The sequence below is a fragment of the Melospiza georgiana genome, chromosome 3, assembly GCF_028018845.1.
Source record: "Melospiza georgiana isolate bMelGeo1 chromosome 3, bMelGeo1.pri, whole genome shotgun sequence".
NCBI classification, from domain to species: domain Eukaryota; kingdom Metazoa; phylum Chordata; class Aves; order Passeriformes; family Passerellidae; genus Melospiza; species Melospiza georgiana.
In genome coordinates this window covers 77,378,537-77,406,514 of record NC_080432.1, presented here as the reverse complement: position 1 = coordinate 77,406,514, position 27,978 = coordinate 77,378,537, and the positions used below count along the sequence as shown (strand labels likewise).

At 38.0% G+C, this 27,978-nt stretch overlaps 1 protein-coding gene across 1 annotated transcript in view; it reads right to left on the bottom strand.

The window, feature by feature from the left end:
* Positions 1-27,978, bottom strand: part of MAN1A1 (mannosidase alpha class 1A member 1) — a 139,007-nt gene that overhangs the window by 48,560 nt on the left and 62,469 nt on the right. The window contains exon 5 of the mRNA XM_058020925.1: positions 11,400-11,494. Within this exon, the coding sequence (XP_057876908.1) occupies positions 11,400-11,494 (95 nt within the window). The remainder of the gene's footprint in view (positions 1-11,399; positions 11,495-27,978) is intronic.

Sequence of the window (27,978 nt, the reverse complement as noted above, 5' to 3'; positions counted from 1 at the left end):
ATAAAAATATGAGCAAGGATTAGAGAACAGTTGTCTACCTTAGAACAGATGATGATAATTTGTGAGGACTGCCAAATTACTGAAATGCACTAACTGCACTCATGCCCAGTTGCACATTAATTACTAGATTAGAAAGTTATAATTAATTTTCTTAATATCACTACACCGCTTTTCTTCCTTGAGTTAATAAAAACAGATTGCAATCAATCTTTGTTAATTCCTGCTGCAGAACATGACTGCCGTAGCTATTTCCATCCGCGAAGGACTCCGCATGCACAGCTCTTGCACTAATACCCTGCCTAGAAGCTGAATCTTCACTTTAATGAAGCGTTGTAATAAGGCCAATAAATTATAAATTATAATTTGACTTAGTGTAGTCAGTAGAAAAACCACAAAAGCTTAAAAAGTAATTTTTAAAGAATCTTCTTAATGACAAAAGGTAGAAGTGGATACCGTGTTCCAATGTCTTTTGAACAGGAAAAGAGGGCTTACTCATAGTGGCCTTGTTGAAAACCTTCACTGGTGAGACTTGTAAAATTTCTTTATCAACTGACTTTGTCATCAAAAGTGCTCCAGACCTTTGTACATATTGCATGAAATTTTGAAGACTAGTAAAGGAAAGCAACTTTATAGAGATACAGGGTAAATTTCATCAAAGTTCTCATGAAGAGCATTCAGTTATAAATGCAGCAAAGATAATTAAAGCAGCATTCAAACAGCATATATTTCCCTGTGCCCACATCTGTGTTAGTAACAAAAGGTGTTTTTATAAGATGGAAGGGATTATTCATGTAAAGTCAATGCGCTGTTTTTTTCATTTTCCATTAAGCCCAGAAGTTTGTATCTTTCTCCAACCTCATTACTGCTTAAAATGTATATTTTTTGCCTCTCAGTTTCCCTCCTTTGTAAAAGATGAGTATAGAACTATGAGAATTATGATATTGTTGCATCCAAAGTGTAGTAGCCTATTCTATTTTGATCTAATGGAAGTCTTCACATGGTCAGCTTAAGTGTGAAAGAAAGAAAGGGAAGAGCAAATGTCAGCAACAAATGAAGGTTGACAATATCTGTTATTTGGGTGATTGTGTTTTGTAATGTTTATGAAGTCTTCTGGGGAATGGTAAAGAGGAAGTAATGTTGTATTTGTGAAAGACTAGAGATAAGAAAAGGGATTTTAAGAGAATATATAGCCTTCAGCAGCAAAGGAAGGCACAAGCTTTTTATTACCGTTTTTTTTTCTCTCAAGCTCCTCTAGAAGAGCCCAATTTGCCCTTACACTGCTAAATGTTATAAATATGTTTTTATACATACATGTAAAACATCTATAAGTTTGTGCTGAGGTATACATACACACCCCTCCACCTCCAAAGTATACCAAAATACACATAGGCTTGATTAGCAGTCTTTCCAGAGTATTCAAATATTTCAATATATTTAAGATCTTAAGGAACAATGTACTAGATATTACCCTCGGACAAGTGTAGGATTTATGGATCAACTATTCCATAAATGATCATACCTTAAAGCAGCAACTTTAGTGTACATCCCATTGAGGGGCTGCAGAGAGCCAATCAGCAAGGTGAACTCAAGAACATTAGGGATGTAGGAATGCAAGGAGGTAAAGAAGGAAGGATGGACTGGGGGATGGAAGATAGGAAGGGGAGGAAATTAATAACACTCTGTCCAGAAGTCTCAGAAGACATATGTGGGACAGTATCCAGTACAATTCTTAAACATTAATTTTCACATGCCATCAAACTGAAACATCTGGAAAAAGGTTCAGAGAAGCAACCCTCAGACTGGGAAAACATGATACATCCAGGATTCAGATTCCTCTTGTGGAGGATGTGTGGGCAAGGACAGAATCATAGCTCAGCAGAGAAAACTATCAGAGCTGAAAATGATCACTAGTGTGTTTCTCCTCCAAAATCAAAATGGATTAGAAGAGGGGAGCAAGCATGGAAGAGGAGTAGCAGGGTTAGAAAATACACAAAGTAGAGCAGGATCAAAGACAGACTGCAAGAGTTTTGATTTACAGAAGGCTTACCACAAAAAGGAACTGGATGGCCTCAGAATCTTGGTACTAAAATATTGCAACTTAGATCAAGGATCTGGATGTTTAAGGGACACTATGAGAAAAAAAGTAGCTGTTTTCCAACCAAAATCTGTGCTGTTACAATGATCAACATCTAGATAACTAAAAGTAACAAACACAGCACCACAGGCATCTGCATTTAATGCTGAGATTATTGTTTAAAAAAAATTAAACAATATTTTTCTGTGTTCTGTATTCAGCTAGGTGCATGAAGCTGGTCATAAAGCTGAGAAAATGCAAGTACCAATCAGTAATTATGCAAACAGTCAAGCAATTAATACTTACATCATATCTGAAAAGAAAGAAAACTCTTGAATTCTCACCAAATCTTAGAAATAACTGAACGATTACAAATAATAAACTTTTGTTTCTGTTAAAAAGTAAAGCCTAAAATGAACCTGTATGAATATTCTTACTATTCTGATATAACAGACTGATTTCTAGGGGAAAAAAGATAGCTCATTTTGTGCTAATTTGTTGTTTTAAATGTCAATCTAAAAGATTAAATGGAAAATGGTACTGCAAGAGTATCTGACATACCCATGAAAACACATATGCCATGAATTTCAGAATAACAAAAGGTGTCAGAAGCAGTAAGGAATAGTCATCTTAAAATTAAACATGCCTATAAAAATGGCACAACACACACCCCTCAACACTGGTACAATGAAACTGAAAGCCACAAAATTCAAGTTTCATGGTATTAATTAGATTATGAAGTGCTAAAAAAAGATGCTGAAAATTCAGATAAGTAAAACTGTTGTTTGTGATGTACATGATGCACTGGACCTGTGTCACCTGCAGCAGGGTTTTGGCTGTCCAGCTGAGAGGCCATGGTTTGGTGCAGGTTAAGGAGAGAGCTTCCTGTATAGCAGCAGCAAGAAACCAGAAAATGATGAATAAAGATTTACCAATTAATTTACCAATGAATTTACATACATCTATATGTGTGTTTATCTGAAACCAAAGAAGTATTGAAGGAAATTGCTTTTTCAGCAAGGGAAAAACCCCAGTATTCTTTGAAGATGACAGCAGAATCTGTTCTCAGTAACAAAAAAATAGACTTAGCAACTCTTGTTCATGCTCATCATTTTAGGATGGTAAGAATGCAGAGTAACTACAAACATCAGTCAGCTATTTCCTTGGTCAATTTCAATTTTTATAATCTACCACATCATATAGGTGCTAAAACCACTGCAGGAAAAATAACCAAACAACCTCACATGGCTGAGAATTCAACCAGGTGGAAGTTTCAAATTCCAGCTAAAATACACAAGCAAAGCACTTTGCAAATGCCCCTCCTCCGTTTCTCATGGTCTTTTCAGGATTTCCCTAATGAGACATGAGTCATGGATTTTGCAGGCAGAATCCTGCAAATGTACATAGATTGTAACAAATGCATAAAGTGAACAAATCATAAGTGGCTTCATAATTTGTCTGTTGGAAAATTCTTAGGTGGAACAATCCCAACACAACTATTGTTTTTACATAATGTGTTGGGATTCTTAAAATTAGAGGGTTTTGAGAAATCAGCTCACAACACTGATTCGGAGTGTCCCATTCCGTTCGTGTCTGTATATAGCTTGCTGACGGCAAAAATAATGTGCTTTCTATGAGGTAAATTGAATTGTGGTGAAAGTGACCGAGAAGTACTTCTGCTCATTTAATGCATTTAATGAAAACTGAAGTCTCTAGAAAGTGATTCCCTTCCCTCTGAAGGAAGCCTCTTTTGACAGTCACACTTTGTCTGCTGTAAGATTATCATTTACTATACACAGATAAAAATTAGGTCATACATGATACAAGCAATTAAAAGGGAAATGATCTTTAACCAAGTGCAAAGATTAATGTGCCTTCACTCAGGGGTCAGCATTCCCAGCACGTTCAGTATCATGGAAAAGCCAGGCCCTGGGCACTTGATTTCAGGGCAGGATAAATGCTCCTCAAGCTGCTTCACAGTGCCCTTTGCAGTGTCCCACTCCAGCAGGAGCTTGTTCCTGCAACACGCAAATGCATCCCACCTGGAGCTGGGCCTCATCCTGCACATCTTCACAAACAGCTCCAACTCCCAAACATGTCTGGCAATTCAATACTAAGGGTTCCCTTGCAACTCCTAGGCAACAGGAAGGTATGGCATAGAAACAACTCCTGATTATCTGCCAATATCGAGGTGATAACAGCACTTATCCAGCTAAAGCAGGAGCACCAGCAACACCCCTAGCCATATGCTCATTTATATAAGCCTATTCTCAATAAATGTGATTTGAAAAACTTGCAGAGAAGCAAGAATGGTTTTAACTTAGGAAGCAAACTGAGGATCTGATGCAGCTTTCCCACCCTATGTCACCGCATCTCAGGGAAGGGCTGGTTACAACCAGACTGGCAGGAAATTGGATGTGCATGCTTGGTACATGCCACCTATTGGCACATGAACTTCCCAGTCCTGGTTTCTTCTAGGGCAAAACACAAAACAGCTCAACCTGCCTATCCTCCCCCTTTCTGGCACAGAAAATCTTTATATGTTCTTTATAAATGACACACCAAAAAAGCAGTTCCCCATTTTTTAAAGCCATCAAGACAAAATCTCATGACAGTCAGGGAAGGTTTTGATGCCCTGGGGAGTGTCTGCTGATGAGGGGCCAAGGCCCAGGCAGTGGAGCCTCTGGTAAGCAGCTGCTTTCTGTGGGACTGTCTGGCAGCAGGTTTGTTTGGTTTTGTGAAAGAACATTACCTATTGTTAGCACCACAGAGATCTATAAAGTGTTTGTAATTGTACATTTTGTGCTGAGGAGTACCATAACTAATACTCACATAGGCTTTTACACAGATAAGTAATATGATAATTATGAACTTGCAAGTATCTATACTCATTTTATATTGCACTAATAAACTGTGGGGGAAAAGTGTTTAAACTTAGAATCTGGGACTAGGATCTTTCTTTTGGCTATAAAGAAAGCACTTCAACTGAGAAGGATATTTTGCAGTAATAATAATAGGTCCCAAATTCTTCCTGTGTTATTGCCAGAGGGCAGCCTCCCACGCAAATTCTGCATTACAATATTGAATTGAAGCTGCTAGTTGAATAATAAAGCCTATCATTATGGGCTATCACCAAAATAACATTTTTCTTGGTTCTTTTCCTTTCTCGACAAAGAGCTACATTGCTTGAACTATCTCATGAAATTTTTGTGATATTATTATAAATGAGATTTTTTGCATTGCTTAATGGTAAATCAGACATCACCACAGGTCAAATATACTGAATATTGAATAGAAAGCACTAGTCATGCAATGTGGAACCAGCTACTCATTTCAGCCGAGGTGACAACACAGCAAGGAATTCCAGATGAGGCAAACACATGGCAAGCAATTTGTTTCCTGTGGTGTTCTAACATGTCCTAAAACATAGAAATTTTAAATTTTCTATTATTTAACATGCATAAATATTTTTCCAGGTTGTTTTTCAATACTGACTCAAGAAATGTAAACTTGTTTATGAATCATGCAATGAACTGAAATGACTGTGCTGAAAAAATACCCTTTGCTGAAATCATCCTTGTCACTAGTTACTTATAAATTAGGATGTAATTAATTTCCTCATCTCAAGATGTCAGTGCTTCCAATTAATTGTGCAAGGTCTTCTTTAGTCAATGGAAAGAGATCAGTATACCCAGACAGCAGAGCATTCTATGCCAAAACATATGTTTAACACAAAACTAATAATTTTTAGAGAGACAAAGTTCAGCCAGAATTTTCCCTTTGCATCCAGTGCTAACACAAATCCACACTGCAATCCAAATGCCTGAAGGCAAAAGTCTGCTTTCCATTGGTCTCCTTTGCTGCGGGGGAAATCTCAGTGTTTAACTCAATATCCAAATCCTTTTTTGTTATTATTACCACTTTATTACATCAGTGGAGTCATTTGCCAAAACCACACATACAAAGCCTTTATAAAGTATGTCTGCTACTTTTAGCTTTTTTCTTAGGTAATTTTGATTTCTTCCTCTAAAATTATGCCAAAATTAGACAGAAGGGATATAATTAAAGATTTCATCTAAACACAGTTCTGCGTGATCCTACAATAACAAACTGTGCAGACAGGGTGAGCTTTTCATATCCAAACTCTCTTTTAAAATAGGTTTATTCTTGCCAAATACAGTCAAATTTGAAGAATAGCTTATTTACTAAACTCTTCAAACCTCTGCAAATTCTGCAAGTGCTTTTTAAAATTTATTTATTTTTAAATTTATACACTGGAGTTAGCAGTGCAAACCAGCAAAATTAAATTATCCATCCTGGTTAAATCTTTGCAAAAAAGTGCTTCTTGTGAGTAAAAGCATGAACTGCTAATTCTGTTAAAGAATATAGTATCATACAAAAATTTTGCAAAATAATGCAACAATCAATCACATTTCAGACATTTCTGACTGTAAGTGGGAGAATCAAGCTGTCAAAAAGGTTTACTGAACTTACATGTTTGGATCCCTTTGTAATAGTCTCAAACTTTCTCAATGCATTAAAACTCCTTACTAACTATAAAGATATGAACTCTTAGATGCATTATGATGTTTTGGAGATGTCACAGAACTCAAAAAGAATCATTCTGCTTTATGCTGAATTATTTCCTTAAGAATACTGGAGCTTTTCTAATGAAGTACCACACACACAAGATCTTTTGAAAACCATGAGACTCCAAATATGTTTTGAAATTGGCAATTACTTTGAAATATTTTCAAGTAAATCCCATTGTTTAAAGGTCAACATTTCACACCTCCAAGGTTGTTGTTTCATTGGCCACATTTTCACCTACAAGGAAAGTGCTGAGAGGGAAGCTCCTTTAAATGTCTGCAACCCAAATCACTGCCACCAGCAGTCTGAAATATCAGAGTCAGTGTCTCATAAGACAATACCACCTGTGTGTGTCACCCTTCCAAACTGTTGCATTTTAGCATAAAACCCCTCTCCAAAGCAGCCAGGTTCTGCTGGGCAAGCTGAGATGGGGGCAGAACCATCCTATTCAGCACTACTGTCACAGAACAGAAATCTTAGCTGGTGGTAAAAAGTTGTTCTAAATAAAAAAGCTATGGGTGACTTTTTTTTGCTATTTTTTTTCCCAAGTGATGTGAGATAAAAAACAGTGTTTGAAACTGTGCTATGGGTGTATCTCCTTGTTCTGAACACACAGTGGCTGCAAGGGCTCAGAAGTGCCCTAAACACTTTGAGGCTTGGAAAGACCTCTGGCATAACTTAACTCTGCTGTACACAATGTAGCAATTTGAAAAAACAGTAATTTTGAAAGTCAAAAGAGGATCTTGCTTTAAAATCATGCTGACAACATCCCAGTGACATAAATATTGCAGCTCTGCCACTTCCATTCTCAGTTACCTATGAATAACTACTTTGTGCAAACAATTTAGCAAGGCCCCTGCTATTTCACTTCATAAAGTGTTATATTGAATACAACTCAGATCCACTATTTATGCACAATCAATATTAAACTGTAAAAGGCAAAGACTCCTGAACTGACACCAGACACAGTAAACATTCTACAATTATGTCAAGTAAATCCCTGTGGTTTGATTTCAATACAAATCAATCACATGTATTTCAAACTCCTCTTTTGTAACTTCTGCTAGGCTTTCCCACTCTGACCCGCTCCAATAACATCTCACAGCTTTTCCTTCTATACAACACTTCCCATGACCCTTTTAAGCCAGAAATTATTATATAATTTAGATTTGTCAGTGAGCCAGAGAAACAGGCACAGTATCTCCCTTACCACAACAACACCTATGAACAAGCTGGACATCCAAAAAACCTCCGTTTCCAGAAATAAAAATATTATTTACACTAGTTGAAACTTTTTCATTAAGGCAAGCCATAACTATTTTTCAAAGTTTCAGATGCACTTAAAGGTTATATGCTACATTGATTCTTCATAAAAAGGCAGGCACTTAAATGCCTAACAGTATTGCTACATCACAGCACACAAGGCACAATAAATAAAACTATGCAACTGGTCAATATATAGAGGGCAAACACTTAATGGAAAATATACTCTTTCATATTGAAATTCTTCTGGGTTCCTTAGTGGCAAAGAGTAACGCGGTCTTATTGGAAATAGTGGCTAAAATCCAGATACAGGTCCACCTTCAAAGGGGGAAAAGTGACATAAAGACAAAATTTCTATCTGAAAGAGGAAAAAAAAAAATCAGACTTTTATACTCAGATGTTTACTCCTGATTGATTCAACAGAATAACAACAATCCGGGTTCTTTTTGTATTTGACAGCTGGGCATCATCCCATAAACACAAGCCCCATACAGCTCTCCCTTTAACAGTTACAGGGGTAATAATAAATAGATGTGCTAAAAAGATTATTTGAACTTGCAACTTGATGCAAGTCTGGGTATTTGTTAAAATTACCTAATTCACTGAGTTATAATTTCAGATTTTTAAAATTTCTATAAATCTGAGAGGTAAATTACAGAAATACAAAAGCAATCTGATTGATCAGTCATAAACTACTTAAAGTTTATAGAGAGAAAGAGAAATTACAATTTTAGCATGGAGAACCCAGATTGTCACAGCTTACTAGGAAGAAGAAAGAAAGGATCTAGTAGTATTTTCAGAAACTGTTATAGTTAGTATTTTAAAAGTACAGAAGCAAAGGATATCTAAACAAAGGATTTGTGTTAGAGACGAAAACAAATAAGTAAACAAATAAAGAAATAAAAGTGGCTTTGCCAGTTTGTGCTTCTTATCCCCAAAAATAAGACTCAAACCTGTCAACCCACCACTGCTTTACACACTTCTCTCTACAGCCCTTTCCACCCCCGTTTTAAACCAGGAAAGTCCACAAGTGCTATACCACACAGTTTACTTAAATAAACAAGCGAGCCATAGAAGGAACTTCAAATTTTGCAGCACAAGCAGAAGTGAAAAACAGATGCTGAAGATGAACTGAAAATACAAAGTGACATCAGAAATGTGGAAGTGCAACTGAAATTTTAGAAAGAAAGAGAAGGAAATCCCCCTACAAACCAGTCATTGATCTAATTTTTTAAATTTTACTTTAGACACCAAAGGAAAATTTTCAAGCAAACATACTCATAAATTGGCAAGTATTTTTAGCTGAAGAATAGTACAATGAACTTTTTATCATACTTGATAGCAGGAGTTCCAAAAACAAGACAGTAAGTGTCCCATGATTACATGGTGAGGAAAGAGGCAGGATGAACTGAAACAATGGAAAAGATAAAGAGAATAATACTTCACTTGGATGTCTTTGGTATGCAAGGAGACAAAAGCACATATATATGTTTACACAGAGGCATGCAAGAAGTGAGCAAATCTGGCTATGATGATACAGGATAAGCAGAGAGAACCAACTATTTTCTGAAGAACATTTGCAAAGTTAAACAAATATCCAGCTCATCTCTTAATCCAAAAATAATAATTTAAAAATAACCACTGACATCCATAATCTATTGTGAGTGTTTTCCAATTTGAAGCACAAATCAAAATAAAATCAAACCAAATACTAATCAGAAATGAGGCACATCAGATCCGCACTGTATGCAGGCTTCAGTGGCTTAGCATTTCCTAAGCCTGGATGACAGCATATTTGTTTACTCACAGCATTATGGAAGAGTCATCTACTGAAGGTCAAAGCTAGGCAGATGTGCAAGGATTCAGAATGAATAACCAAGAACCCAGCATTTCATGTCAATTTTTCTGCCACAGCAAAGGAAATTATTTCAGCAGAAGTCCTCTTTCACTTTTGTGCCAGGTAAGAAACAAATCCCTTTTGCATTACCACCTTGCACTGCTGGCAGCTGACATCTGTAGCGCCCCACAGCAGTTGTTGTGAGAAGGTAGGAACAAACCATAAAGATTTACCACATAATTTGGACTATATGCAAAAAGAACATTGATATATTAACAGTTAAGGAGAGATTTAGACAAGGGCTATATAAAAGAGATATTTTTAGCCTGAATACTTTATGCATTCTTAAACATACTATGTAGAGTAAGGTTTGTTGCAATTACAAACATATGCAAGGCTTTTGTATCCAGAATTTTCTCTAACAGCTTAAAAACAAATAACCAACATGCCTCAAGCTGCTGTACTACTGAACTTGTGCAGAATTTATTAAAGCCTGTTGTGAAAAAATTGTTAGCATGCCTGTAAGTAACCAGCCAAAGTCCATGGATCATCACCAGGCAGCAGTTAGCCAGCCCCTTCAATGATGAGAAAGTCCAGGAGTCACTAACTCCCTCCTGCTCCCACACACAGATGTGCTTTTTTTGGCTTTCTACCTCACTGCTGTTTGAAAGGAAGGTGGAAGATAAGCCTGTCTGAACTGACATGCCAGGGGTTTCTGTAGGTCTGGCCCTGAGCAGTTTACTGGGAAGCTAGAAGCGAATACAGCCAATCAAGCAATATGTCAATGTCCATCCCACTGTGGGGAGAAGTTGCACTCCTAAATACAGAGCAAGCAAGGGACAGCAGAAGATGCTGACTGTCAAGGAGGCAGCCACTCAAAAAAACACATCACCATCACACGCACATGTGAAATTCTTTTTTATTCACTTTCTTGTGATTCTTTTCTTCTTGCTTGGGTTTATCATCAGAATGAAGAAAGTTGATGTATCCTTATGAATACACAGATACACCCCACAGGTGTAACTGTCAATATTCTTCACCAAGCACTGCAAAGAAACCATTTTCTTCACCAGCACAGTATCACAGGTAGCAGTCCTGAGATGGACCAAGGAATTGCTGACATGTCTGGAGCCAGATACTGGAGGCAAGAGTGACTTCAGGAAAGCAACCATCTCCTACAGAGCAGCAAACACAGAGCTGCCTTCAAACCATGGCTGCCCAAAGCAAAACCACTCCTTGGGAGAGGGTAGAAAACAGTCTTGTGTAGCTGGTATTCCTCTTGTTTATTGGTATGAAGGACATGCTTATACCCCATTTGAGAACAGGTAAAAAAAAGAGCACAAAGTGGCCAGAAAACTTTCAAAGTAGCACATGTTCTAATGCCCTCAGACTAAAACAACACTAAAAGGACTTCAGGATGAGCAACATACTAACTGACAAAAACACACTGTTCTTAAATGAATAAATATATTTCTGTATGTGTCCTTCTTTGTCCAACATATATCCACTTAAATATCCCAATTTAAACTATAGAGCCAGAAGGACAAAAACTCTGCAGCAATTGTAATAGTTTTGTGGCAAAGATGGATTCAACATATTTTTTTATGTTTTTCTAGTAAAAAGCAGTAGTTTTACCTCTTGATATTAAGTAATGCCCAAGGTATCCCAGTGGGAGTGTTGAAAGCAGGTAGCAATTTCTCTCCAAGCTCCACTGCCTTTTTTCGGAAAACCTGAAAGTTAAGAAGAAACCAAGTGTTGGAAAATGCATTGTTGCTCCAACTCAATTCATTTAGCCAATATCATTATTGAGCATATGGCACAATCCATCTCAGCAAAATGAAGCATCCCTGCTCCTTCAGTGTGACATCAAAGGAACAAAGCAGCACAGTCTGTTTCCATTGCACCTGGTGAGGAGAGAACTCACACAGCAGGAGCACACAGTGACAATGCCCAGATGACCTGCTCCGGGCACCACCAGCATCGAGCCAGAAGCACCAGCACAGCCAGACCTGACCCTGCAGAGCAGGGCACGCACTCCTGGCTGCCCCTGCTGGCACCCTGTGCTCAGGGAAGGGGCTGTGAGCCAAGGATGCTGCTGCACCCTGCCTGGCTGGCCAGCAGCTCCCTGCCCCAGGTGCCATGTCCTCCTGGAGCATGGGGACACAGCCGCAGCAAGGTCACCTTTGCTCCCTGTCAGGTTTGTTCACAGGGCTCAGCACGCTGCGGGAGCCTGGGCTGCATTGCCAACCTTGCAAGGGCAGTCTGTGGGAAAAACATTCCCCCACATCACCACACATTTTGCAGTGCTCCAGTCTTTATGGACTCAGCTGGCTTACACCCAGAGAGTGTCAGTGACACAATTAATCAAAAAATTGCAATATACCCCTGCGGCCAATGAGACTTAACTGATGCGCAGCATCCAAAGAGTTTCAGCTTGCATTTCAAAAACATAAAGCACAAAGACCCCACATGCTTACCATAGGCCCACAAGAATGACAGACAATTTAACAAGAGGAAGTTTGTGTCCAGGTAAACAGTTAAAAAGCTGGAACAAAGAGGATTTTGCTTTTCTTCAACTGCCAGCTCAGCTCAGGTTACATTAACCTTACTGTTTGTGCACTGAGCGCTCTACTAAGAGAGTTTTTAATTAGAAACAATATTGTTCCAACTTAAATATAGAAACCTATTTAGTGATTTCAATATGTGGATGTTCAAGGCCTATCTGCGTGGAATTACACAGGGATCTTGTGCAACACTGAAAGGGATTATCCCAGGTGTAGTAGTCAAAATAGCAAAGTCACCTTCATTGTTCTCTCTTTCTAATAATGGTTCCTTTCAACTCGTTTTTTCTCCTCACACATATTTATGATGGTTTTATACTTATTTATGTATTAGAAATCAGTTTGTACATCTGATGCATCTTGTGGTGCAGCCATGCATACATGTTTACGTGCATATATAAAGATATTTGCTGGGCAAAACAAGGTAATGAAGAAATTTCTTTCCACAAAAATAAAATACAGTTTGTAAAATACCACCTTCTAAAAGCCACATTGAAGGAAGGTTTTTATTATTGAAAAAATATGTGATCAGGAGAGAATATAAAACTCTGGAATGTACTATAAAGAAGCTCCAGACTATCCCATCCCACGGTCTCTCCTTATGATACAGATCTCAAGATTTCTCTGGCAACAGTCCAAGATTTAGAATTACAGTAAAATATATTTTGAGGGAGCTTAACTAATTTCAAGCCAAATTATGTCTGGAGTCAGAAAACTTTCTTGAGTGGATTGATCAGAGTGCTGGGAGAAACCTGAAGCAAAGCAGCAGGGAAAACAATTTGCTCAGAAATCCCTTCACAATCCATGATATTTCTGACTTCCCAGTTTACCAATTATGTGGATTCCGATGAGAATTAGTTATGGATTTGTGATCTTTATCTAGCACATAATTCAGTCTTCCCAAGGCTTACAGCCTTGGTGAACACTCAGAACCAGTTAGTGCAGAACATAATCACCCCTGAGCAGATTTCCTTGGGAGGAGCAAAGGACAGGAACCCACTTGGAGCGCACAAGCTTTCCCTCATTTCACAGCCATGTTTTTCACCTTGGTCTGCTGAAATCAAACCTATCCTTTGCTCTTACAGCACAAGAGAGGCCTCCCTCAGCCTTTCACAGCATATGGAGTGATCAACTCATCAGCCTCTCTGCCCTGAAACATGGAAGTACTGACAGGAGAGTGGCTGCAATCATCCTCCTAAGCCATGGGCACACCAGGACCCCGATATTCTGTAGAAGCATCTGCTGCACAGCACAAACCCCCCACCTTCAACCATGCATAAAGGGGCTAGATAGATATCTTATGGAATGCTGTCAAATGTGCCACGTGTATTCTTTTTAGCTGTTTCTGTAAGGACAAGAGGAGACTTCCCCTTCAAAACACACACACACACACTTACTCACTGCAGAGGCAGCAATGCTCAGTACCTGCTGTACCTCGCAGGCTGTATCAATCCCTCATCCTTAAAAAGATTACATGTGAGCTCAGAATGAGATCTTTTACAATAATTGCTTCTGGACAAAAAAATGTGATATTTTAGCATCTTAATTTGATGTAGAGCAATAATGCTTCACTTTGAAGTATTTTTACCAAGTCTAACATCTTTTAAAAATTCTACTGTATTTATTTTATAAATAAACAACACAAATTCTCTCAAAATAAAAATTGCCTACTTTATGGAAATGTCACAAACAATGGCTATCAAAAAATAAACATATGAGACACAAAGCATTAAGTATTGTATCCATGTATGGATATGGAAGGAAAAGGTAATTCAGTTCTGTCAAAGCTAGTGTCCTGTACACCAACATTATAATACACAGTTAAGCCAGGCATTCTAACTTTTTTCTTGTCCAAAATGCACCTCTTCCAATGCACTAGACAATTTTCATAGTAGGCAATTAGGAAAATAGAATTTTAAAATATTTTTAAACCATCGTACAATTTTGAAACAAGTGCTGAGGTGAAGATGCACTTCTTGTTTACGTGAGAATTTCAACAGGTTATTACTAAAGCATGCTGGTGATTTTCCTTCTCCTTCCAAAGTTAAAAATAAAAATCAACTATGGACATTGCCTATTTTTATCTCTAGATCTTACTTAACATGGCTGAACAACTGACAGGCAAATCACTATCCATGAAGAAGAATGGCATAGACAATAATGACAAGACTACAACAACACTGAATGACTGAGCACAATAAATTGTAGCCTCCTGCAGTAAAATTATTCTCTTTCAGCTAGGATAAAAGGGTGAAGATAAAGAAACGAACCCCTTTATTTCTCAATTTGCAACTTTAAAAGTTAATAATAAAAATAATAGGAAAAGCAGGTGCTGCAATTATTGCACATCATCCACAACGTTCACTCACTGCATTTTTCTTCTGCAGAAACCTACAGTATTGGAAAAGAAATAAATATTGTACTGGGTAAGATTTTTTTTTTTTTAGTAATACAAGTAAATAAACAATAGGAGCTTCTACTTATTATCTCTGCTTGTGAATTGAATTTCAACTTTTGCCAAGCCCTGATCCTTCCCCACTACCATCAGTAAAGTGACTGTTTGGTAAGCACAAACAATGACAGCCATTACGAGAAGCACAAAACAAAGGCAGAAATGACAGAGCACAAAAATCAGAGACATTATATATAATAAAGGAAAACATCCAGGGCAAAATTTCCCAATGCAGTGGTTATCTTTAGAGCCTCAAGGACCTTTCCTGGCTTTTCCTCATGAATGCTCATCCAGCAGTAATGAAAGGTTACTCACATGAAGTACTTCAACTAGGTCAGACCTGGGAGAAGCTGTCACAGTCCCATACCTGAACCCACCCTTCCCTACATGCTTAGTTTAAATATTTATCTACAAATACAAAAGTCTACAAAGCACTCCTCAGGCCTCTATCACTTCCTCCAATGCTTTGTCATATCTAGAAAGCATACTTTTTAAAGGAGGAGTGTGGAGTTACTTCCTTGGCATATTGGCATTCCCTTTACCAGGTGGTGCACAGAATAAGCCACACTGCCATCAATCCCTTCTTTTAAATTGAGGATTCACAGCAAAGTACTCTGATTACCTTTAAAGAGCAATGAAGCCCCTAAAAATTGCACTGGTATTTAACTCAGCTAAACACCATACTTCACCGAAAAAAATGATTCTAAGTGAAGCACTGTGATTCAGGAAAGAAAATGATAATTGAGACCGGTCACAAATACATGATCAGTATTTAAAAGTATAAGGTTGGGCAGGATACAAAATGCTTTCTCAAGCATTTCTCTTTAACCTAATTTTTGCTAGTAGTCAGACTTTGGATGTGAAATAATTCTCTTTTTGAACTCTAAGGTGTTACTAATATTTTTTAAAAGTATAATGCTGATTCATATTGTGTGAAGGTCCTGAGCCAGGGAACAAGACATTATTTTCTCACTCATTAGACAGCCTTAAACATTTCTTAAATACATATAAGTGTTTTTGATCTTCATAAGAGAGAACAAACTAACTAACTAAGAGATCATACATCCAGAACTGTGATGCTAATGTTAGAACACCCAATGCCACAATCAATCAGATCTTGCAGACTCTTCCGTCCATTAACAAATCTTATTAGGGAAAAGAGTGTTCCCACAGAGAAACAAGGCTCTGCCTGCAAAGATGCAACCACAGGGCAGAGACCAGACCTGTCATCTGGTGAGCACTGGCTTTCATTATACTGCAAGAATGTTATCTCCTCTGGATAAACAAAAATGTTTCCTCTGGCTGGAATGACAAATCCCTTTGCAAATGTCAGATTACCTCATTGTAGTTTTAATTGCTATTGCTAATCAGGAAGAAAAGAAAGCACAGGAAACAAATATCTTAGAATTGCGTATGTGGCACATCTAATTTTAAAAAAGGCATAACATGGTACAGCATCATAAATTAAAGAACAGCCAGAATTCTGCCTTAAGAAGTCCGCCACATAGAGGGAATCAGAAGTTAAAATTTAACATCAAAGGAAGGAATACTGTATTTTAATCTTTTTTTCAATTGACAAAGACATTTTGTCTACATTTCTAATTCTATCAAATTAAGCATTTCTCTTTTTTCTTTTTATATTTACAGATAAAAACTGACAAGTCACTAAGTAAGATTTATTGCTTTATTTCCTGTACCTGACTGCCTTTCCCAGTAGGCTAAGGAATGAATATTTCAGTGCAAAAGCAGAAAACGAGAGCAGAAAAATGAACAGGGACAGGCTGCTTTCCTGCTCTTCAGAACACTGAATAGAAATCCTCTCAGCATAACAAATATTGATTTGGGTTCAAAGTGATGTGCTAACAAAAAAGAGCCCTCTTAGAACAACTTGTCCCAATACCTTCTTTACAAAAATCCAGGATTATTGCTGTATTTACATTTGTTTTATTTTTACAATGAAAGACAAGAATGCTACAAAAATTGTGGTACTCCACCTGACATAACAGAATATTAAAGTAGTGTAAGCTGAATTCTGCCACTATCTGCAATACCAAGTGATACCACACCTAAAAGTCAAATTATTTGAAACCTCTTTCCTATAACGCATTTTCAGTGTTTATGACAGCTGGATAAGTTACCCAGATGCTGGTGTTAATTCATCAGCAACTCGTGCTTTTACAATTACTGTCACCTTGACACTAGCAGGTGCCAGTGAGTTGTATTTTATTCAGTCCCCACTTCCAGCTGAGCTGAAGTAATTTATGAATATTCTGAGCTAAAAGGTGAGGAGACAAATTAATAACATTTCTGGAAACAAGCATTATAATGAATCACATCAGTGTGATCATCAGTGCCAACAGAAGAAGCCAAATGGCCTTCAAAGAGGACTTTCACAGCTGTAGAAGTATTTTGTACATCTAGATTCACAAGTGTCAAGAGTGTGTTTTGAGCATTTTCCCCAGGAAACAGACTGTGTTCAAGACCAATTTCCTAGCTCTGGGCCAGCCCTGGTCCTGCTGGACTTGAGCATGGGAAATGCCACACCAGCACAAGCCCACCTCTGTGGGGGGATAGAATGTAAGAAAATAAAGATAGTGCAGAAGGTAGTCTCACCCCTGAAGGTTGCAGCTGTACCAATCACCAAAGATTAGGAACAGGCCTGCCCTTAACAGGCCACAGCTGTGTCCAGTGAGGATGAGTGCTACAAAGAGTAAGTTAACTAGTTGAGAAGAGAGGTGGAGTTTGTTGGCTGTGCTGTAAGGAGCTGCCCTATGAGAAATCACTGAGAGGGTAAGGAAGATTTGCAATAAGATGACCGCACACCTCCAGCCCAGGACTGCACCCAGTCTCAAGTTTTCCTACCAGAAATTCAGAAGTGGGGGGAATGCATAAAAATCAAGTGGCTCCACCTGAGAGTATCTACAGCAGCCAAAGATCAGCCAGAGCTGATCAACACAATGGCACACACGGACACCAGTCAGCATCACACTCTTCACCACCCTGAGTTTTGGGAAGGCCTTCTAGTTTGCAAGTGTAATGCCAAACCCAAAGCACCTGTGCCCATGTGTATGACTCTTCTCAAAGCTTTTGAAAACAGTGATGGTAGAAATATGCAAATGACTTACTGCAGAGACTCAGGCAGCTTGTGGGATCTGTGAGCAATCACTCACCTGCAAACTGCTGGAATAGCAGGTGTCTTTTTCACAACTACACAAAGTAACAAACATGAGTAGGCTTTTAGATTTGTACTACCCTTTCCAGAATAAGCCAATATGCTGGTCACCAGCTTGTAGAAGAAAGTTCACATAAAAAAACCTGCCTACTGCAAAAATTAGATTAGATTAAAAGAAAAATCCCTTCTTTTACTCGATCAGCCTTTTTTTGTTTTGGTTTCACTGGCAGCAAGAAAATTAATTTTCTTTTCTAGCTGACTGATGTACCAAAGAAGTCACATAGTATCATGAAGAGTATCCCCTCTGTGGAAAAGATTGTAGAGAGCTTAATCGAATGGAAGTAACTGGATTAGTGAGAGATTTCCAGATTTCATTCAAATGCACACAGCAAAAAGCAAAAGCCCCGGCAAGTTATTAAAAGTATGTAATGTATGTAATTACTTCAGTTATTTTTTAACTAAGAATTTCTATGTAGATATACTGTGATTGAAAATCTTATTTTAGGAAGGCCAGAATTAAATGGTACAAAATGTTAAAAAAGAGTGCAAGGCACAAACCAAAGAAATAATGTAATGTACAGAAAGCTTTCCATACCTCACTTGTACATTAAAACTTAAAAAGGAAGACAGGAACTGCTACATAACTGCCAAATTAAAAAAAACCATAAAGGAATACTTTTTTCCTGTTATATTTGGTTTTCTCTTTGGTGCTATTCATGTATATTTAGGATTGCTTACACAGACAAACTCCAAGAACTATTTAGGAGGAAGAACTTTTAAACCACAGGAGAAAAAGCAGCTGTTCATTTATCTACTAACGTTAAAAATCTAAGTTTTTTAAAGCTTATGTATACTTGAACAATTAGAAGCTTAGCTACAACCCATTAGCACTGGAGAGCTTATGAACCAACCATTTAATAATATCCCTGCTGCAATAATTCAAGAAAAGGCGGTGATGAATGCAGTAAACAAACTGCAATGATTGCCTGTAATAACAAAAGGAATTTGTTACTCACAAAAGCCTTTGAGAATTCCTCACCCCAGACTGAGGGCAGCTTTAATTTTTCAAGAGGTGTGATAAGCAGCACGCACAAAGAGTAACGAGCTGGATTTACTGCACGCGTACGGATTAACCGAGTGCTGGCAAGCGGCTCCCGAGGCCCCAGGTACAGGTAAACAAGGCTCACACCTCCCAAAACTGTGCTCAAATCTTAAGACTCTGAAATACCACACCACCCCAGATAGATAAATTATGAAACAGCTCAGTGTCAGCAAATCAGTGTCAAAGGTTTGGGGTGCCAGCTTTGTGTCCTATCAGCAACAGAAACCCTGGAACTGCAGGTCTCCAGTCAAACAAAGCATTTGTTTCAAGCAAGGACAGATGGCAAGCTAGCAGCCATTAAAAGTGTCAGCAGCCATGATGGAACACTGAGCCCACATTTAAGAGCTAGTGGAAGTTTTAAATCTCTGTTTTCACACAATATCCACATAAGAGGAACAGGATCTCAAACCATACAAGTTAATACTATGTTATATTCTGCTTTCAACAACAGGCACCACTTAAGAGACCCCATACAACTGTACAACTAAAGTATGAAGAGACACTAGCACTAAAAAACTCTTTCCCAAGGCTCCTCTGTCCCCAACAAAATAAGCCCTCTCCAACCTGTAGAAGTCCAACATTCACATGTTTGGATGCTGGTGAAAGGCACTGTCAGCCCTGGAAGCAACTTGTAGACTAACACCAGGCAAGGATGCCAAGAGTACAGAATATGTCATGCATTTAATAGTGAGGTCTTCTACAGTTCAGGAAGATGATACATGCATTTAAAAGTACATTGGATATAAGTGAATGCGACTGAAATTAAAAATATGGCATATAAAATGGAAACTCATTATATTGTGAAGTGATACAGAAAACATCTGGATGTCATCCTAAGAGGTTGGTGTTTTTCCTGATTAAGGAAACAGCTGCCTTAGTAAAATTACTCATATCCAGCAGTAACAAAGAGTATCTTTTAGCTCAATTCTTCTGTTAAGCCACAAGCATCTGCTTCCTAATTTTCTTTTTATTTAATCTTGTGTACCCAGCTCAAGTGCTGTAACAACAAATTTAAATAGCTGCCTCATTTTATATCTTGCAAGCTATCATGACTAAACAAAGAACAGCACTTTGCATATGAAACTTTCCTTTCAAGCAGGTGACCATTGAAGGGTGATTTGCAACACCATCTGTGTGAAAGCAGGGGGTGGGGTGGAGGAGCCTCATAAACTGCATGGGGAATCAATAACAACATCCTCAATGCAGCATAAAGGGCTTTCAGAAGATTCATTCCTAGGCTTGTAAATTTGACTGTATATTTTAATTCCAATACCATTATGTGATTTAGAGTGATGCCTTCACTCTAAATGACAATCCTAGACCATGGTGGCAGGCACAGAAAGGGCTAAAATAAAGGGAATTCTATTTTATTTTTAATGGTAACTCTGCAGCAAATGGGGAGCTGTTCGTTTCAGTCAATGTTATGTGACAATTGCAAGTTTCTTCCGGGCACTAATGGCAAGAGTTTTAAGTGATGGCTATCAATTACACAAGTATAACAATGTGAACAGAATACCAAGGGTGCCTACTTTATTTGTTCTTCCATTCACTTTTTTCCTTACTTCATTCACTCACTTTAATATTTTACTCCAACACCAGAATGCCAGCTTAATGAAATTACTCTCATCAGTTTGAATCAAAAAGATCCTTGGATAAAAGGGACCAAAACTCAGGGTTTCCCATTATTCTGCCATCTCCCTTGAACTGACCACTAGCAAACCTGAGCAGCCCACTGAACAAATGGAACAAGTAAATATCCATCTTTTTGCTCTGTTTGCCCTCAAAAAGATGGTCTTCCTCAATTCACTACATAGTATTGATCTGACATCATCACATACATTTTAAAGCAGTTACTTGTATCATTCAGAGGTTGGTCCTCAAATGGTTAAAATGTACACTGATGGTGTCCTCAGAGGAGGCAGCACGGAGTAGGAATTCTCCAGCCAGCTCAGGGTTTTGTTCTTTCTGGAGTTACTCAAATTGCTCCACAGCAAGTGTACTGGGTCTGCAGCAGCAGTGCAGTAGCAGTAAGGGAGAAAAGTTTTCCTTTTCCCTGCTGTTTTCATGCAAGGTGCTCCAGATGGCCAAGGGTTGTGTTTTTATGAAGCTGTGAGTGAAATTTCACAGGAGGATGGTTGAGGCTGGAAGAGACCTGTGTGGAAGGAGTTCTGAAGGTCATCTGGTCCAGCTGCGCTGCTCAAGCAGGGCCACCCAGAGCCTGCTGCCCAGGAACATCAATGTGCACAGACAGCTTTGGAATGTCTCCAAGGACAAGGACTCCCCAGTCGGAATGGGCAATCACTGCAAATCACTGCAGTGCCCAGTCATCCTTACAGTAAAAATGTGTTTCCTGATGTTCAAAGGGAACCTCTTGGGTTTCAGTTTCTGCTTGATGTTTAATATAAATGTTATATGTATATTTTGGCATTAGGACATGGACAGGGCGGGGTCATAAGTGACAAGATGTATCTTCAGACACGGCAACAAGGGATTTATGAAGGGTCTTGTCTTGTTGTCAGTTTTTTGATTTCAAATGAAGCAAGCAATAAACTTGTAATAATAGCAACAAGGACAACTAATAGCTAGTGAACTACATGTAATGCAGGCTATGAAGGGATTAGCACAAGGAACAAAGTATGATGAGAATCCAAACTGACAACTTTGAGTACTGAAGTTTTAGAAACAAGCCATGATTTTAGGCACAGAATTATGGAGTTCCAGGCTTTACACAGTCTTGATTAAACACAAAAAGCCTAAGGAGTTAATTTGCATTACTCTAATGTCCTTTGCCAGAGACCCTATGCTCCTCTTCATGCATAGGCAATTCCACATTCCACTGCCCATTAGTTTGATGCGTTCATGGACACAAGGAGAATAAATTAAATTAAACTAAACACTACTGTTTTGGAGTGTCTCTTATATTCTTTAAACATATATAAACTATAATGAGTATTCAATGGAAATTAGTGTTGTATATTATGGCTGCCCCATGTTTAAACAGTAAAGTGCTTCTTTTAATTCTTATACTAGGATTGAAGTCAACACAGGAATTTCCAGATTTTGTGATCACAGATACTGGAAAAAAGTAGAATGATCTCGAATACAAAGACAGTGCCAACAGTCCCTCTGTTAGATCTACAGCATGGATCACTTATGAATAAGCCACTGAATCACAAAACTCTCTCACTGAGTTTCTTCTAGCACCAGCAGCTACAGAATATTTCTATCTCACTTGTATAGATGTATGGGACATAAATCAACTGTTTTAGCTGTTTCAGTCCTCAGGTTTCAGTGGATGCTCAGATTACAAATAAATTTGTTTTGGTCAATTTCATTAAAAACAATGGGATTGAGAACGTGCCATTTGGGTAAGCAAATTTACAAATTTAAATTTACAAATTTACAACTTGGATTTGCAACCATGTGAACAGCTGAGCCTGACTCCATGACAGGTGAGTTTGGAAGCACCAACAGTTGCATTGATGCATTATTTTTCAAGGGGAGGAACAGGTTAAAATTTAGCATACTCTGCAGGCTCCTTTCCCCACAACACCTCTGACACACTATCTAGATGGCTTTTTATATAAGTAATGAAACAATAAAAATCTTCCTCTATACAGCAGGACAAAAAGATGATGGTTTCCTAACTCAGTGCTTTCTTTCTTATTACTGAGATTTCTCTGACAGACAATAATCATTGAATTGTCTGATGAATAATGGACAGGATCAAAATGAGCCTGAATAAAGCACTTGTATATTTTCTTAAATTAAATATAAGAGATGTGAACTCTTGCAGTTCTTTGCATGTAAGCCAAACAGGAGGCTTCAAGAGAGAAGAACTGATTTAAGGAGCTCCTTTTATGTTGTAAGTTAAATCATCAGGCAGACTAATTCAATTCCTTTCTGTTTACTGTAAGACTATTTCTCTTACTGGACAAGTCATAAAACTAAATTGACTAAAATATAACAATTTCCAATTCTTAAAGACTCAGAAACAAGTCCTCTGACTGAACAGCAGGGCTGCCAGCATATCAAATTTATGAGCAATTCAATTGCTTCTCTGAATTTCCTGCAGTTAAAACTTTTTTACTTTTTTTGAGCTGAACCTCAAAACCATTCCTGTAATTAAACCTCCATAAATTGTACTCTCTAAAGATTAACACTATTTTGAATGCAGAACATATTTGAAGGAAACAATGGTTGGAAGTATTAATAAAGATTTCAAGTATGTGTATTAGCACGTGGACATTGCTTTCCATGCCCCCACTTGAAAAAAGAGGAAAAAAAAAAGGCATGACAACCATGTAAATTCTCTCCATTTTTAACAGTGGCTCTCTCAATTTTTAACTACATGGCTGTAGTGCTTTATTTTATTCTTTAACCGAACACTACACATTGCCATTTCTAGAGAAAAGGCCTTTCAGGCTTCACTAAATTATTTCTATATTTAATAGCATGTAAGTTAAAACATTAGAGTACCTTAAGTGCAATTTCAAGCAGAACTAGATAGAAAAAAAGTCTTCAAAGTATGATTTAGAAAAAGGGCATCTTAGTCACCAGCTTCACTCACTCATTAATTCTGTTACCAACTGTCACAGTGAATCAAGGAAAAAAATATGGCTGAGTAAGTCCTCCTCTTTACTTTACTTTTGACCTTGGGTCAGTTAATAACCATATTAACTTAAGGCAGACCTTCCAAGGAAATTAGAAAAGCTGATGGCATTTAACACTGAACTAATTCTGCTCAGGCGTGCTGAGAACCACCACTGTGGTTTCCTGCAGCAGTGTGGCAATGATGGCCCAAAGCATTACAGCAGTTGTAAATCTTCCCTGGAATCAGGAAGATTATTTATTCTTCCCACTAGAATATAAATGGAAATAAAAGCAGCTCTGGAAAGAAAAGGCTGAGCACAGACTGAAGCATGTTTGTAAGAGATACCCTGCAAGCAGCAAATGCTGATGAGAAGGTTTCAGTTATTCACTAGTTTTGCATGATAAAAGGAAAAAGATTGAAATTGTCTGTATACTATGAATAGTGTTTTTAAGAGCAAGTTGGGGAAAATAGCATCCTTTAAGAAAAACAGCATTCTAAGCTGCTGACTTTGTTCTGCAGCTGTTAGTTTGAAGAAAACAACAAAAAAATGAGTTTTTAAAGTACAATGGAAGGGAGTGAAATTCATAGCATATCCTTTTCCCATGATGATCCTTAGGATCTATTGGACTGTAAAATCATCTAGTCATGCTTGCAAAAATTAAGGACAACTTGGCCCCCAAGGGACAACAAAACTTTAAAGCAGTAACAGGACTGAACAAGCTCCCAAAAACAACTAGTATCGTTATTTTGCTTAGCCATCAAAAGCAGATGATTGCCTAAAGACTGAGGGAAAGAAACAAACAGGACACATCTAGTTCTTCAGATGAATTACTTACAGAGTATTTTTGGTAGTTCAGTGGATTTGAAAAATCAGAAATAACAGAACTGGTCCTTTATGCCAGAAAGAAGACAGCTCTTTGTTAATTGAAGGTTGACTCTACTCCAGAAACTCTGCTGCTGGAGTGATCTTCCTTGTTTGCTTTAGAGTTATGTCAGTTTACATAAGACTTGGATGTTAAAACAAGCTCTTGAGCCTTCATGTAGCATAGGAGACAAGAGTCTCCTCATCCTGTACTGTTCTAATTAGCTACTATTTCAAGGAGTTCATCAGGGTTGGGTGGGTTAATGTCAGCAATTAAAGGTGTTGAGTAAAGAATATCAGAGGTTAAAACATAAAACAAAAACCAAATTCTTCAGAATATTTTACCATCTCCCGACTTCTCTTGTATCTTTTGCTTTACTAGGAAATTAAACAGTCTGATGGCTGACCAGCTAACACCTATGGGGATATAGAAGCTTGTATACGAGTTGACAAAAGACTTGCAATGTAAACAGTGAGCTAAGAAACTGAATCTGCTGTTTAACTACATCCTAAATTATTTTTTTTCTTGAGGAAACCAAGTAAGATTTGTCTGAGACACTGGCATTACATACCACTCCTCCTTTTCAGCTTTCAAATCTTCATGTTCATCCTCTTCTCAGTTTCTGGCTTAAGAAAAGTTTGCGGTTTGCCCAATTCTGTGCACTTAGCCCTGGGCAAAATGAATCCTTACATTTACTGATTGGAGGAAAACAGATTTGTTTTTCAAATGTTTCATGACAGCTCTGTTTAGGGGCAATCACCTGCCAAAACCACAAAATCCCATTGGCATCTCTCATGCTGGAAGTGACACAGGATTTTTAATGTGCACATCTTTTCCAAATTCCTTCTCAATCATTTGTACACAGGGTGCAAACACAGTCTGACTATGGCAGAGGCAAGCTTTTGGCACAGATGATACAGCAACTGGACTCATTTATCAACCAAAACATTTACCAACATTATTCAACTATTGCATTTTTACAAATGGCAAACAAAGCATGTGGCTTCCTGCAGTTTTTGAAAGGTGTGGGAGAAAGCTCCCTACTCATCCTACAAATCTTTCAGATTTCTGTTGCCTGAAAATAAACAATTGATCCTGCAAAAAAAAAAAAAAAAAAATCCACAGGACAATTAGCCCTCACCATAAACTGATCCCAAGAGTTGGTGCTAACTTAAAGCAAATGAACCTTGTTTGTATCTGTCTCATGTTTGATCTGCTGAGCAAGATGTGCTGCAAGTGCAAAGGAGACTTTTAAAAGAATATCTCTTTCTCCTGCAGCAAGGATGCCATTATCTCTACCTATTGCTGGAGATATGAAGAGCATGCAAGAGCAGCAATGATGTCTGTCTGTTTCTGATTTCAGGCATTCAATCTTCTCAGTGATATTCAGTTAGCTTGAAGCAGCAGAATTGGTGGGTGGCACAAAGTGGTGTTTTGAAATGAATTTCTAATCTGATCCTTTAAAGAGCTAATTGGATAGGAAGCTTCCCAAATTGCATTATACATTTCTGTTCACTCAAATTGTATTTATAATATTAAGAATATGCCTACATATTTTTTACTAGATGTAATTTAAATTTTTGGAAAGAGATATGAAGATAGAAAGATTCTTTGCTAAAGTCAGCTTTGGGAATCTGATGGAATGTCTTCAGAGCTGCCAACAGAATCAAAAATGTGGTCATCTTCTACTGGATGGTTTATGCTTTAAGCTAATAAGAGAAGGATGTTATCACCTACTTAACTCCCAACTTAATGAAAACTAACCTCAGACTCAGTTTACTGAGACAAAGTACAAAGTGGAATCTCTCATACACTAGTTATACATTGTGAAATATTTAGATGAAGAAAAGAATAGTTACTCCACACACAGAGTATAATAATATTTTCATGTGTGCTTTTTCTTTTGGTAAAAAAATCAGTACAATGATTCAATAATATCTATTATTATCACCTAATTGAACGTTTATACCACATCCACAGAGAGACTATACTTCCCAAATATTTCACATAGCTCAGAATTTAAGCAGCATAAGTTCATGCTGATCTATTCCCACTGTCAGCACTGAGATTTTTTGTTGCTTTCATTGGCAGAAAGAATTAAAATTCTTCACTGTACTATTATACATAAGCATTGTTATTTAGATATGACCAGTATATTTGCAACAATTTAAATGCTGCTTGCAAATGGCTCCACCGAACCCTGTATCTAACCATATGTTGTACATTTTCTATTAAATCTGCACAGCAACTCCACCACCTCCTCAGCAGCATGTTTTTACCCTCCTCTTACTCTTCTTTATTATGCAACTGCATTTTGTGCTGCTAAGTGACAGAACTGGAAACTGAGATAAATAAAAGAGAGAAATATCTTGGAAACAACTTCTTTGCAGGTGCCTGGTGATTCTGGACAGGCTGCTAATAGCATGTAATTTCTTCTGTACAGTATATCAACCCACATGCAAAGGATTCTTCTTTAGAGTCTATCTAGAGCTGCTGCTCAAAGGGAAAGCACGCTACTATTTCTGACAGACATTCTCTTTCCAACTGTTCTGTAGAACCAGAATGAAGTGAAACTGTAGGAGCAAGTTGAAAGCCAAATCCTCAGAAGAAACAAACAGCTCCCTCTCAGCTGCTTGAATTCTACTTAATAACATAGCTCATGAGCTTGTGTCAAATATACCAGCTGTTACAATCACAATCCAGTATTTCTTAGGTCTCATTATAATCCATTCTCCTTTCTAGCAATTTACCATCAGCCTACAGAAGTGTGGAGGTGAGCAGGGATTTTAGTTAAAATTAATGTAATGAGCAGTGAACTTTTTTCTTATTTCCAAAGTCAACATATGAATGCAAAAGCATGTCAAATAGGTTTACCATGGAACAAAACAAATTTTTTTGTTGTTTGGAGAAAACTCCTCAAACGAACCATTTTCTGCTAGGCAAATGGGAAACCACTAAAAGCGAAGAACATAAGTTATGTACAGGTTGGAATTCTAAACTGATATTTCTCAGATCAAAATCAGGGCTCTGATTCCTGGTTTCATGGCAGGCTTAGTTACAGCAGCTGCAGCAGGCTGTCACCACAGCTTCTCAGTCCCCTGCTGTGGGTATTCACACTGATAGACAAACAGAATGATCACAGACAAACAAAAGCCAAACATACCCACTGCTGGACTCCAGCAGACAGCAATTCACTGAATTAAGGCAAATTACCACTATTCCCACTTTACATTAGCACAGTGGCCTGAGGGCCCTCATTCTGAGGCACAGAACCTGTTGGTGATGGCAGCTGATGCTGTGCCTGGTGGTGGTGCCTGATTGCAGCACAGGGGCACAGTCTCCATCAGACTGCAGGTACTCAGACCCCAGAAGCAGTTCCCTGCCAAGTTACACGTGGGTGGTATCAGCAACCCCACAGCAGAGTGGGAAGAGAAGGAAAACCTAGCAGCAGCATCTTAATTAAGTGCAAG